Source organism: Calidris pugnax, unplaced genomic scaffold (genome assembly GCF_001431845.1).
Source record: "Calidris pugnax isolate Ruff unplaced genomic scaffold, ASM143184v1 scaffold188, whole genome shotgun sequence".
Lineage (NCBI taxonomy): Eukaryota > Metazoa > Chordata > Aves > Charadriiformes > Scolopacidae > Calidris > Calidris pugnax.
The window spans coordinates 10078119-10092198 of NW_015091257.1; the positions used below are offsets into that span (position 1 = coordinate 10078119).

At 40.3% G+C, this 14080-nt stretch overlaps 1 protein-coding gene across 5 annotated transcripts in view; it reads right to left on the reverse strand.

The window, feature by feature from the left end:
* The window catches only part of ARHGAP6 (Rho GTPase activating protein 6), a 366400-nt gene that overhangs the window by 61473 nt on the left and 290847 nt on the right, over window positions 1–14080 (reverse strand). For 4 of the 5 annotated variants that reach the window (XM_014960401.1, XM_014960396.1, XM_014960398.1 and 1 more), the window contains exon 2: window positions 979–1138. In XM_014960401.1, the coding sequence (XP_014815887.1) occupies window positions 979–1117 (139 nt within the window). In that variant the 5' untranslated portion in view covers window positions 1118–1138. Of the gene's footprint in view, window positions 1–978; window positions 1139–11780; window positions 11885–14080 lie in introns of those variants that run through there. The other variant, XM_014960400.1, reaches the window with a different exon arrangement.

A 14080-nucleotide genomic window follows, 5' to 3' on the forward strand; every position in this document is an offset into this window, starting at 1 on the left:
GACCAAGCCCATTTCACACTGCTAAAATTTAAGTTCTCCATTTACACATCCCTGTGATGTTAGCAAATCAACTGGATGGCCACCTGCCCCCTTTCACCATACATTTTCATTCCATGCCATTCAAGAGTGATGGAACCATGAGGTGGACTTAAGAAGAGTGTCTACAAAGGGCTTAAACTGTAATAATTTAATCATATAGTAGATTCTTATTCTCCTACCAAATGAATTACACATTATATATTTACCCACATATGCACGTGCTGTGAAAATAAAAACAACAGCCGTCTTTGTTAAGCTTGATTTCCAGCCTACAGGAAACAATGGAAACTTTTCCATTAGTTTTAGTGAGGTTTAGATCCCTTCCATAGTATCCAAAGCGTAGGTCTACTATGTGCGTATACCCTGCATCAGGACTCTGATAGCTGAGCTTTGCCTTTTCGGTGAATCCCCTGTTTCTTAGGAATTCAACGTTTTTTCCTAGGAAATAAGCACCACTGTCTTTAGGAAAACTTGGGTAGGATTCATCTTATTCAATGCAGATGTCTTCACTGTCTGAACTAGTGATACCTGGCCTCCTCCAGGGCCAGTACATTACAGAGTAATAGAAGCCACTTCTATGGCATGATCTATCTGACCTACATGCATGTGTACTTTTGGATGTCATGAAGTATAAGAAAAGCCTTTTTTTCTCAACTGAGTATCAAGACATCCTTGCATGAGTAGGTCTGATTTGTATTATCCACCGAGCAGACATCTGTCCTTGATCAGATCAGATGATCCCACCCCAGGTGGGCCTAATTGGCCATAGTAGACAAACAACTTTACCAGTCATTTTTACATAGTTACTGTGTTTCAGCAAAAATGAAGTAGAAGACAACCTCTGTGAAATAAACAATCTAGCGCTCTCTCCCTTTTGCTGCTGTGATATGAAGTCAGTGGTTAAGCAATCTAAACAGAGACGGTTTATCAAGCCCTTACCTTTGGGGATAGTAATCTGACAGCCCAGGTCACAGTCCTGCTGCAACTGATAAAAAGCCACTTCCTGCAGCCGAGCACGCTCCAGCTCCGAGAGGCTTTGAACGGGAACTGACTTCAGCCGAACGCTGCGCCCTGACATGCTGTTCCAAGTGAAATCACCCTACAGGAAATCAAATGGAAAAATATGAAGCATCATACGGTATGCACGGTTTCATAAACAGAACCATCTCTTCTACTGCTAGGAAAAACAACACAGGTTCTCTTTTCTAAAAGGCCATTTTCTTGGACATCTCTAGCCTTTCAAATATCTTTGTTTTCCTAAGAGCAGCATTCCTTAAAAGGAGCACAGACATGCAAAACAAAAAGTCAATTCTGTCTGAAACCATTTAACCAAGTATTGTTGCAAAAACATTAGGATTCCAGTAATCAAAAGCACAAAGCGGGAAGAAAAAAAAAAAAGTCCTTGTCTGCTTTTCCCGGTTTGCTTTCTTGGTACAGCACTGGGTCGTCACTTCATACCTTTCCCCACACTGCCAGTGAGACATGCAGACCTCCACAGGTCCACGGACAACACACATCTCCCTCAACTTGCTAATCCCAGTCCACCAGACCGTTGAGAGAGTACACAGGCAAAGCCCCTTCTCTTTTCTGACACATTCTCTCCCCTCCTTGTGACGATACTGTGTTTAGACCACAATAGACTAAAGGACAAGCTGCTTTCATGCTTTTGAAAAGCCATAATAACAATGTATGCGTTAAAATTTATACAGGAAAACAACATGAGATCTGCTGCATCTCTGTAAGGTACCAATTATGCTTGGAAAGCAAATCAAAAGCTTTAGCTGTTCTACCTCCCACCTGTGATAACATATACAAAAAGCTATTCTCTTAGCTAGTATTTAGCTCGGGTGAGAGAAGTAATCATCCGTCAAAGAGAAGTGCAAGCACACAGACAAGGCTTAAAGGCTGACAATTAACTTCAAGCAAGAATTCCAGAATTCATCAAAGCATCATCAAAGAGTGCATTTTAGCACTACAGGGAAAGAAAGAAGAATTTGTTTTTCAATCTAACTCTGTTAAAAAATAAACATCAAACTTGTCAGTAGTATAACCTGGTGCAGCTGAAGATAATGGAAAAACTCTGATGTACATCAGCTGAGCTGTAAAGACAAATACACCAATCTGCCCTTCATCACAACATGGCAAACTTCCAATTAATGAACTTCACTCTCATTTTAAGTGCCCATTTTCAGTCTAAATTTCAACATCTGTACCTTCACAGCATGCTCATTTTTTCACCATTCTCTTATAATTCATCTGTTCTGCACATACATCTGCAGTCAAAGGATGTCCATTGACTTTAAAAGACAATGGCTGAAACTCCTTATTATGAAAATCAGTAAAATTTGACTTAGCAGTTACGCATCCTGCTGTATGTCAGCCTCTTTGTGCATGTTTCCATATATTTTGCCTATATACATGTATGTTTATATATGTGCGCACATACAACCTGTATATACATTTGTGTATATACATGCATAAACCTACCCATACATGCATACCTATATGACTTATGTGTGTATTCACATATACATGAGACCAAAATCATATCACAAATATGCAGCACCATCTAGCAATATAGATCAGAGGAACTACACACTATATATTTATGATGCACGAAGTATGTTTGAGTTCATCAAGGAAGCTTTTTTCATACGATTTTCATAGTCATTAGTCAACCACAATAGATAAAGCTTCTACCTCAATGTGAACAACTTCGTATCCGTACACTCAATGCATGTGCTATGCTCAATATCTCTATGATATTTATATATACATGGGCCACATATGCAAACGTCTGCACTAGCCCAGTATCTGACTATTGGAATTTGTTCCTTCATTCTTTGCCTCTTCATTTCTTCTTGCTCTTCTACTGCCTTACTGTTGATTAGCTAGATACAGTGATCTCAAACTAAAGGTTTGCACGGTGATACAAGCCGAGACAATTATCTTAATTCAAGCAAAACTAAAGCAGCAGGGCTGGAATTCGTTCCTTCATTCTTTGAATCTTCATTTCTTCTTGTTCTTCTACTGCCTTACTGTTGATTAGCTAGATTTAGTGATCTCAAACTAAAGGTTCGCACGGTGATACAACCCGAGACAATTTTCTTAATTCAAGCAAAACTAAAGCAGCAGGGGTCACATAAACCTTATTTGCAAAACTGCAAGTAAACATTTACATTTTTTAAAAAGCCTTTGTCATTTATAGATAAAAGTGATCCAGAACAGAATCCATAACCAGACAATGTATACTAAGAAACTGATTCCTTTCTAGTGCTGATAATGCAAAAGAAACTTTACAAGTATAGAAGTATGCAATTCAATCCTCATGAACATATGTTGTACAAAATGTTCTACAGTCAAAACAGTAGAGAGAGATAAATACAGGTCTTTATGGTAGAGTTTAGGGGGATTTTATATTATCTATTTCTGTGAGATGAGCATTTTCATAAACAAAAATCTCACTGATATATCTACCATAAAAAAATTCAAACTAAGATATTTAATTTTCAAACAAGAATTGGAAGCAAAAAATGATACCCACTAGAATATGTTGAGGTAACAGAATATTGAAGAATGTAAACTTTTTAGGACGTCCTCTGTCCTGCAGAGCACAAAAATGAAGGGGTGGGGGGGGCTTTTAGGAATTACCACAAGTGAAACACACGTTCCTTAACTGAATTTTGCACAGACATGGGAATTATTGCTCTTTTTTGGATAAAAATTACCAAGGGCAACTCTAACTCTGGAGTTAACTCCACATCCTCTTCCTTATCTCTGAGTTAGCTCTGTAACTGCAAGCAAGCAGTGAGCTGCACCACTCCAACGCCGCAGCTCAACTGCTAGCCCAGCCAAACCAGTCGAACTCGGAGAGAAAGGGCTTGCTAGCTCTGGTCCAGCCCTACATTAATATTAACCCCAGGGTTTTTTTTATTCTGGCAGTCTGCAAGCTCCCAGTATGTCCCTGGCACTCAGCGGGTTGGCCCTGTCTGGCTAAAAATGGTGGGATGCAAGCTCTGCATCTTCCAACGCCACCACAGGTCGCTAAGCAGCAATAAAGAATGTGGAATCACTGTCCAGCTGCTGTGCACTGAAGGAGACATTCCTCTTTTACACTCGATGGGTTTGATAACATCTCTGCTGGGTCACATTAACATAGGTTTTTACTATGCTAATGGAACACATGACTAATTAACTAAAATATTTTTGGAAGGTCACGTGTTAGGGACAGTGGAATCTCGTAATCTGCTAAAGAAGTGAGAGGCTCAAGAAATGCTTCCCTGAAAAAGTCTGTTTTCTATGGCAAATAAATATCACTGTCTTCTACAAACCAAAACACAGAATGTGATAATTTAATCTATTCATAGACTCCTATGCTTTGCGTGACACAAGGTACATTAAAAGCCTCATCTTCCTTTGAAAGCACTGTCCAATTTTACATACACTCTGTAAATTACTGCAAAATCACCCAGGCTTGGGAGTGGTCCAGAAAAGTCATGCTCCCTTGGAGAACGGATACTGGTGCAATTACATCAGTCCCATCTGCCTAAAGCTATTCTCTACTCTGTGGGGCAACCAAAGGAGGGAAAGGGCAGAACAGACACAGACAATATTTTCTGTTTCTTGGTGTGAAGAGGCATATTTCATCAGCCTACTTCGTCTTCAGCATCAGCCTAACATGCAGAAGCTTAAGAGGAGCAGAAGGTCTTTAAGGACCACTAACATGCAGAAGAGGAGCTCCTTAAGAGGAGCAGAAGGTCTTTAAGGACCAAGTAAGAATTTTCAAAGTTCATGCCCTGCGTGTGTGTTCAGACATACATACACAGCTTTTTCTCTATTACTTAGATTGTGGGATTGGAGGTCACAATATGACCTGCAAATGGCTCCTTCATCACCAAGACCAAAAAAAACCAAAAAACCACATCAAAACAATACAAAAACAGAGAAGAGTGCAAACAGAAATATTGCTCTGGGATAAAGTGATCAGCTTGATAGGACACAAAGTGCAAGGGTGATCTCATAACTCAATTACAAAACCTTAAACGAGACTACAAGCCTTCTCTGGTCTCTTCTACCAACTAGTCACTTCTTTTCCCTCACAAGTGTCCAGCTTCAGCTGCATTTTCTCTCTGGCCCTCCCACTAACATCTAACATCTTTCCTCCACTCAACCAAGCAGTTCACTTACCGGGTAAGTAACTAAAATACCAGAGCAGATGACTCAGCAGAGGAGATGACTGATTAACTGCATCTTGTGCCTTTGAAGAATCTGTCCACTTTTCCCGTATTTCTTGTCCACAGTCATAAGAACATTTTTAATAAGATTCAGACTGCAGTTTTCCTAATTTTTTTTTGAGTATTTTTTTTTATGGGTTGGACATTCAGTGGCTCCAAAATAAACGTTAAGTGGTACATCCTGACTTAAGTAACACTATGTGCTTAAATTGCTCTTAAGCATGTGTAGGCTATTCTTGTGTACCTGACCTCTTTCTCCTGAGCCTCCTACACACAGTCTTTCAGATGTCTTTAGTGAAGCCTCTTTCTTCTGTCCTTTACACAATACAAAAACCAGATGACAATTACTGCAAGGAATCCTGAATGTAGATGCAAATCTACAAGGCGACGATCGGTGTTAATCTCTGCAGAATTTTAAGCCTTAGTGAGTAATGTGGATTGTGCTCAGGATGGAAATGAGAATCCACACACATGGCAGTTTTAGATAAGACAAATATTAATGCGAGATGGATAAAGCAATTTTTATCTTACTGCATTATTATTATTGTTAATGACTTTAGTCTGTACTCATTTGGGTAAATGCCATTATCAGATTAGCTGTCTACTTTTCATTAGTCTTTTGCTCAAATCCATTTGAAACCACTAAGATCAAAACCAATTATGTCTACTTGTTTTTCTCCTACCTACCGTAGCAACGCTTAGCTATGTCCTTTTATTTAGATGGGTCTCCACAGTAAAATAAATCAATATTTTTGAACACGGAAAGATTATGTTGCAATTAACGTGGCAAACATAGCATTACAATATCTAAATTCTGTTTGCTTAATTGCTTCTTTGAACTTCATGAAACTGCATATCATTACCACTTTATAAACCTTTCAGTTACCTTGGTCATTTATTCCAACTCTTTCTAAAATTATTTCCAGACTCCTCAGGCATAAACTTTCACAATTTGACTGTTGGTGCAGGTAATCCCTCTCTTCCTCGCTCCCCTGCTGTTGCTGTTAGTATGAGTCAACACCAGTTGTGAAGTGAAAGCCAGTCACTCCAGTACATACCTATGTATCATATGAAATCAACATACAAAATACTGTTCCTGGACAGGATGAGAATTAAGCAGAAAGGAGAAATAAACTACATTAAACATCCATTTTAGCATTACATGCAGCCAAGGACTGAATGTCTAGTCCTTTACTGATGCCATCCTAGATAACTACCTGCAGATTAACCGAGAGTTAGGAAACAACAGGACATTACGAGTGTACTATGGCCTACATCTTTCTGTCACCCTATTTCCAGATGCTCCTCCATAGCCAGTGCAGCTAGACAGGCAGCAAACCGGTTTCCAGCTGGCATTAAAAACTACTGCAACCCAGGATGCTCTGGCATCCCTAAATAGAGCAGGCATCACGCAGCTGCTCCCGAGGGACTCCTAGTATAACAAAAGAAGTCAAGGGTCTTTCAGACTAATGAGATGGCATCTAAATACTAAATATGAAGAAGCACAAGACTTGCCGCGTGACATCGAAACATTCAGAGGAAGATATCTGACCACGGATGTACAAAGTATGGGGCCCCAACAATTAATCTTCATTAAGAAAGACTGACTTCATTAAGGTCGTTATCTAGGGTGACATCCGGTTCCCCTTGACGTCAGTGGCAAAATTATTAATATAATGTCTCCACTTGTAAGGGAATAAGTACAGCCCAGATGATCCTGTGTTACAGTTCAGAGTCTTGCAATAAAGTTGCCTTATCTCATGCCATATTGTACTTCTGTGTATTAAATAATGTATGTGCAGAAAAAGCTATTTGTTTTGTCAAAAAATCACACTTTACAAAACAGTGGTTTAGATATGAGAACTATTTAATGGCAATTAATATAGCCATGGTATTGCCAAAGACAGACACTTCCTCCCTCCTAGCTAGCATCCTGTCTCATTCCCAAGGTTGGAAATCCACATACTTGGATCTGCACTGCAAGACAACCCCTGTGGGACACTGGAAAGTTGGTATTCCCCACAGGGGAGACAGAATTCACACTCAAAGCAGAAATACTTCATCTAGCAAGACAGCTTGAACCCATGCCCAGGTAAAGATACACATTTCAGAATATTCCAATGGAGATTTCCATTTATCAAGGAGGGGAGAAAGAAAAAAAAAGCCCTTCTAACTTTAGTCTAAGCATAAACAGGGAGCGGAAGAAGGAAGAATAAGCATGCTTTCACAGCAGTATTAAAATTGCTAAAATAAGGGGGAAAATATTTCCTGTTCTTCTACAATTAACCTCTCCAAGTTTTCCAAATGCCTCAGGATACAATTTCATGTTTAGAATACTTAAAAAGCATTCTCTTAAAAAAGCTGATTTGTAATGGAGATGCATTTCATTCCTTTTCTGACATTAATAAATACAAACGATGTACAAAGGTATTGCCTAGCAAAACATTCATCCCAACATACCCACTTTGTACTGAACTTTTTACATATCCCCAAAAACCAACCCCCAGAAGTTAGAAACCTCCATTAAAATCCATCCAAATACATGTTCAGACTTTTTGAATTTCTTACTTCAGCAGATATCAATATTTTTGGAGGAATTTATCCAGAAGCACCACAATTAGAGCCAGAAGGAGCCAAGACTTTTTTGGAGGTGCCAAAATGGAGACAGAACACCTTAAAGAGCCTAGATACAACTGTAAAATTACAGGTGAAGTTCGTTTGGTCTTCACATAAACAGACTTCTGGTTGGTTTTTTTTCAGAAAAAGAAAATTAAGTAATTTTGCAATACTCTGAATTTTGCTGCAGGTTGAAAGTACACACACAGCTGTGATAACCACGACTGCAACCAGTAACAAGCTGAACTGCAGTAATTATACCATCTGAGACCACAGTAATGGGCTATACTACAAAAGCCAGCATTTTCATCCATCTCAAGTCACGAGATCTGGGGTAGCCTGGATTAAGAAAAAAAATTCTTATCCCTTTCATCAGTTCATATACATATATTTTAAGAGGTTGGTCCTATGTTTCTCTCAAGTGGTAAAAGAGTTTCCTGCTTCAGCAGAAAAATAAGATGAACTCTCAGAGCTAATGGCAGCTGATGCAAAATCAAATAGAATACCTGCATGAGTATTATTTTTAGTGGCAAAGCTGCCTTAAAAAGACCTCGCTCCAGCTTCTGAGACCAACATCAACATGCTCCCAACAGCCCTCAATGTTCAACTGCTTACAAAGCTGAACAAGGAACCACAGCCCATGATACATGGAATAATGAGAAATCCTCTCTGAGTTTTCCTGTGTCTCAAGTCATGGAAAATGTGGGCTCCATCTCAAGGACAACCTTTGTTTGACACTGCAGGTTGCAGTATCCATTGGTGACATCCATTCATGTTACACTCTTATTAAATGTAAAGATTTCCAATAAGATTTCAAATATGAAATAGTGTGCTTTCTCTTAAACCTAATGAGATTAACGTTAAGCGTATGACAACATAAGGCCAAAACTAAATGTGAAATGCATTTAAACAATTTGGATTAAACAAATATAATCATATCTCCTATTTGTAGCTTTACTGGTCCTGAAGTAGTATATAATGCCCCATGAAACAATAAGGATCTCTGCTATCAGAGCACAGAAGTTAACCATTTCTGCATCCAATAATAAATATTAATATGACTGCAGCAAATGCTTTGAACAGTTAGGAGTGGCATCTATTTCTATTATGTTCAAAAATAAGGGCAACATTTTAGAGAGAAGTAAATGATCTACTATTTGAAACAGAGAATGCACGAGAGAGCAAACACTGTCATTTCCAAGGACACAAAAATCGTATCAGCCTAAGTGTTGTATACAAGGCTAAAAATACATTTTTGAGTACTTTAGCTTACCTCCTGGATTTTGAGCTTTTGAGATACATGTAGAATATATTATCTGACTTGAGGATACTGTGAGAATATCATCATTAAGTAAAATAATTAATTACATGACTCCAAGAGCTAGCATTTGACTAATAGTAAAGCCTTTAATTCAGCAGAGACCCTTATTCTTATTGTTTCAAGCAGTTCAAACCAGTATTTTCTATAAACTGATATGACTTACAGAAAGGGTTTTGCGTCTAAGGAAAATGAGATAGATCTGTTGCACATGTGGAAAATAGCCGTTTCTATTACTCACATACCGGCTCTGGTTGGAAAACAATTCTAGGGGTCTTTTTTTTTCTTTTTAGGGGGAAAATAGAGGTGGGTGTGATTTAGTTGATAGGAACAAAATGCAAGATATTGCCAAATATTTACATTTGGAAGCAGAGTGAGAGCTGTCAGTTACTCATCTAAGATACAGAGGACTCAGGAAAAGGTCTGTACTACCTGGCTTAGAGCAAGAGCTTGAAGCAGGCTTTACCCCAACTCAAGCAAGTGCCCTAATCAGGACACTGCTGGCTACCCTAACACCTACCCCCAATACTATATTGAACCTTGGCAGAGATTATCAGCCCTCTCCAAAATAACCTGCAAACTCATTATGTGAATGGCAGCTCTCAGAGCTGACTTGGACACCTCCAACAGTGACTATCCACTTACTCAATACTGTGAAAGTGTGTGCTCCCTCATGCATGTTCTCTTTCACAGCCTGAGCTGAAGTAAACCTGCTGTACAAGCCGTTTTCTTATTTAAGGAAGTTTTTTTAGGTCATGGCTTTGCATCACCAGCCAGCAGTGTTGCAGGTGTTAGCGACACAGAACACACATGCCTCTTGGAGGCAGGGTCAGACACATTTCAGACATGCAGAAAGTAGGCTGACAGTTGGACTCGATGATCTTAAAGATCCCTTCTAACCCAGATGGTTCTAGGATTCTAGAGATTAGGAGCTTTCACTTCATTTGCTACAAAATCACTCTACACTTCCATTGTGGTTTTGTCACTCTCACGCGACATGTGCAAACGCCACCCTGTCCTACAAACCGATGTCAGGCAGCCTGGGAGAAATCTGTGCCACTAAATGAGTTGTAGTGCTCTGCCAATCTACTCCAGTTTATTGGGACTGCATTTCTTGCTTTGTTTTGTTGTTGTTTTTTTTAAGATCTGGGATATCAAATTCCACCCACATCAGCAGCTGTTTTGATGACTCTATTTCTCTCCCGAAGACCATGCAACGACAATTCTCTATGGAAAAGTTCAGAAAATACAAAAAGTCCAATAATTAGGGAAAATATTGTGAGTGCAAAGAGGTGGCTTTGCACTTACTAGTATTATCATTACTTTCTATCTATGTAATTATTTTTCCTGTTTTCTATGTATTGAAACAGTGCGAGCTCTCTTCTTGCAATGCACAGCAAAGGACAATACTTCAGCTTATTGAGAAGCACTACTTCAGCATTTCTTATATAAAAATATCCTGTTTGCACACATGAATCTGCTGATTTGCCTTTAAGTTAAATATCAAACAACTACACTGGAACTATACAAACTGCTCTGAACAGATATATAGCTATAGGTCAGACTGACGATCAGAGTACATACCTGGAAAGACCACTGAAAAGCACAGTGATGCTCGTCATTTTCTATTAACATGGTGGCTCGTTAAAAATGTGATATTCCAGAGCAAGCAATGTAAAATGGATCCACACAAATAAAACGACTGTGCTGCAACATCAATTTTCCGGAGAAAGGTACATTTTGTAAACTGTCCCTCCAACCTGAGGCACCCCAAGTTCAAACTGCGTGCCTGCCAGCCAGCCCGCGACTTCTTTCTTTGTTTTTAAGCAGCACATTTGTTTTGGACAGAGAAAGGGAAAAATAGCCCATAAAGTTCCCACTGTTATGAAAAACAGAAACAATTGCTAGAGTTACAAGCTCCTCACAGACCAAGCCAGAAGATGAACAGCTCTTGGTCTCTACTTTCTTCTACGCAGCTAACCCAAATTTAAAAACGCAACAATAACACAGTCATGGCCATAAAACCTGATGCTTACTGTTATTTGCCAAACTGAACCTATGCAGCTGCAGCTCTCATGCCATTAGCCTTCACGAAGCCTTTATCCTCAGGATATTTTGCTCACAACTGCCTATGCTATCGAGCCTTCACGCACAGAGCATACAGAAAAGGATAAAAGTGCTACCGTGGACTTCAAAAGAAGGCACCTGACAAAGCCACTCACATACAAATCACCCTAATTATGCAGTTTGGTTTAAAAATGGGACACCACCTCTCATTGCGTAGTTTCACTCCTCTTGGTCCAACTATGAAAACAGGCAAAGCCATGAAACTGGTCTGAAAACAAACAGTATTTGAGGGCTCTCAGTTTGCTGATGGATCTCCAGAGCCTGGTAAGTGGTCAGTAGTGCCAGTTTTTCCCTCTCACTGATTCAAAGCTGTTTTGTTTTCTTCAAACATAGCCAAAGCACAAAAAAAATTAAACCCCATGTCACCATGACCACCCCACTCAACACATGTTCTCCATTACACTTATCTCTACCACACTATGTACAAGATTATTCAGTTTCCTTACCCATTAACTAAGTTCCCTTGTGTCTTCAGTGTCCTTTAGCACTTGATCAAACCAGATTTGAATTAAGGACTTGAATCCGACTACGGCGTTTCGTAAAATAAGGTAAGAATAATGTTGTCCTGAGGCTGTGTACCGAGCATCTGAGGGAGCCCAGCTGGAGCAGCTGCGACTCCCAGGACACCTTTTGCTGCCAGACGTCATGAATCTTAGGAGGGGGGGGAAACTTGATCTTTTCATTTCTCCGCTTCGAAGCAAGCCGAGAGCCCAGCCCAGGGGAAAGCCCGGTCACAGGGACAAGTTGTGACCAGGTTCCCCTCTTCTTACTCCCAAGGAGTTGTCCTGAGACAGTGCAAGGAGTGGTGAGGAAGGGGCTTGCCTCCCTTCACCCCCGGGGCTGTGCAAGCTAAAAACTGACTGTAACTGCCCAAACTCCCAAATTCTCCCTCTAAGGAGCAGCCAAAAGAGTGCTGGATGCAGCTGCCGTGGCTCCTTGGAGCCCAGCGAGGAGCACTCCGCAGTTTCTGCCTCAACTTTCTCACACAGTTAGTGTGCAGCTTTGGAAAACACCTTTGAAAACTTTCTCCTTTAACAGGCAGGCCGGCTATATTTGTAACATGGTTTTGACAACAGCGACACAGAGCCTGAGGATTTTACACAGTTTGCTAGGGGAAAGCAAAAAAAAAAAAAAAAAAAAAAAAACCTTGATAAAGGCACTGCTTCATAAATAATGTCTGTCATGTTCACAGTCCCCAAAAAAAAAAAAAAAAAAAGAAAAAAAAATCCTTGATAAAGGCACTGCTTCATAAATAATGTCTGTCATGTTCACAGTCCCCATACACAATGCTGTCATCTATAATGCGTGGGCAGCGAGCGTAGGAAATCTGTGAAAAACAAACAGTGAATCACCAATGATTCTGATGGCAGCTCTGCCCTACGTGGCATTTCACCAAGTCATCATTCAGAGCGACAACTTTGTTTCTCGGCTGGCACGACTTACCGCTTCATCAGATTGCTCACAGAACAGGAGAAACCATGAGCTGGAGTTCATGGCAACGACAAGGGAGATTATGTAAATAATTATATTTTTTCTCTCATATATCCACCTAGATGCTTCGTGCATCTCTAAATCAGAGAAGGCTGAACAGTCCCCGCATCTGCTGGGCTTCGAGAGCCGGGGCTCACAGCTCAGAAACACACACAGCCCTTCCCAGCTCGACACCTTGGCCACCAGTGCCTGCCTGGCAGCAGCAAATACAGACATCGGATGTCCCTCATTTCGGAACCCTATCCAAAGCCCAGGGAAATCAGTGCACAGGCCTCAGCATTTTCAGTGCCTCTCAGATCAGACATCAAATCCTCAAATCACGCAGCTCCTCACCTCTGTTTCCAGTCTCTTCCCACACCACCACCCAGGGTGAGAGGTGCTCAGTTGTGTGGCCCAGGAAGCATCATACCATACAAGATTTCCAAGGGAAAGAACTGTCTCAGCTGCAAAGAGAGCTGAGTAACCTTCTCAGAAAAGCACTGTCACTGATTGCGCTCGCATCTCAACACAAACCCAGGGCGCTGACCTTAGATTTCCCTTTCCCCGTCAAAACCCTGTAGCCAGAGATCAGTGTCCTGCTAGTCACCTCCTAATTATGCTGTAGATCTGTACTTCTTAAAATCTTGCTTCAAAAATAAGTTTCTCCAGCCCACATATCCCTTGTGCCATTATTCTCCGAGTTCCTCTAATGAGCAAAACTCTGCTATTTATATAACTGGAAACTGGGATGGGCTCCTTCATGAACCCACTCACTCAAACCATGTGATGAAGGAACTGCCATTTCCAGGCTCTGCACAGCAGCCGCCCTGCAACCAAAGATTCTAAAAGTCTTTCCTGGTGGCCTGCAGAAATATAAAATAGAGTGGCTGTGAAGAATCTAACTAGCCTGTTCCCCTCGTATTTATGAGCTCCAGGCAAGGTTAAGTTCCTTTACCTTGGATAAAAAAATGTGGAACTGTATTAGAACTATTTATTGGAACCACAGGTTGACAGCAAGGGGTTCCCTTTCATAAACTGAGGAGTCCAGCAATATTTGGTTGAGTTCTGCTTTGAACCAGGGTTCTTCAGGTTATTCAGTGGCTAACAGTGTTCTCTGCAAAAAAAAAAATCAGGGTGCTTTGGGGTACACTTTCTACATATATATGATTTTATTTTTATATCATTTCTATTAGCTGAAAGTATATCTGGGGAATTATTTTTCCCCATTTCAAGCTACTTTTTTCAGTAACGCATAACTTTAAAAAATACACTATTC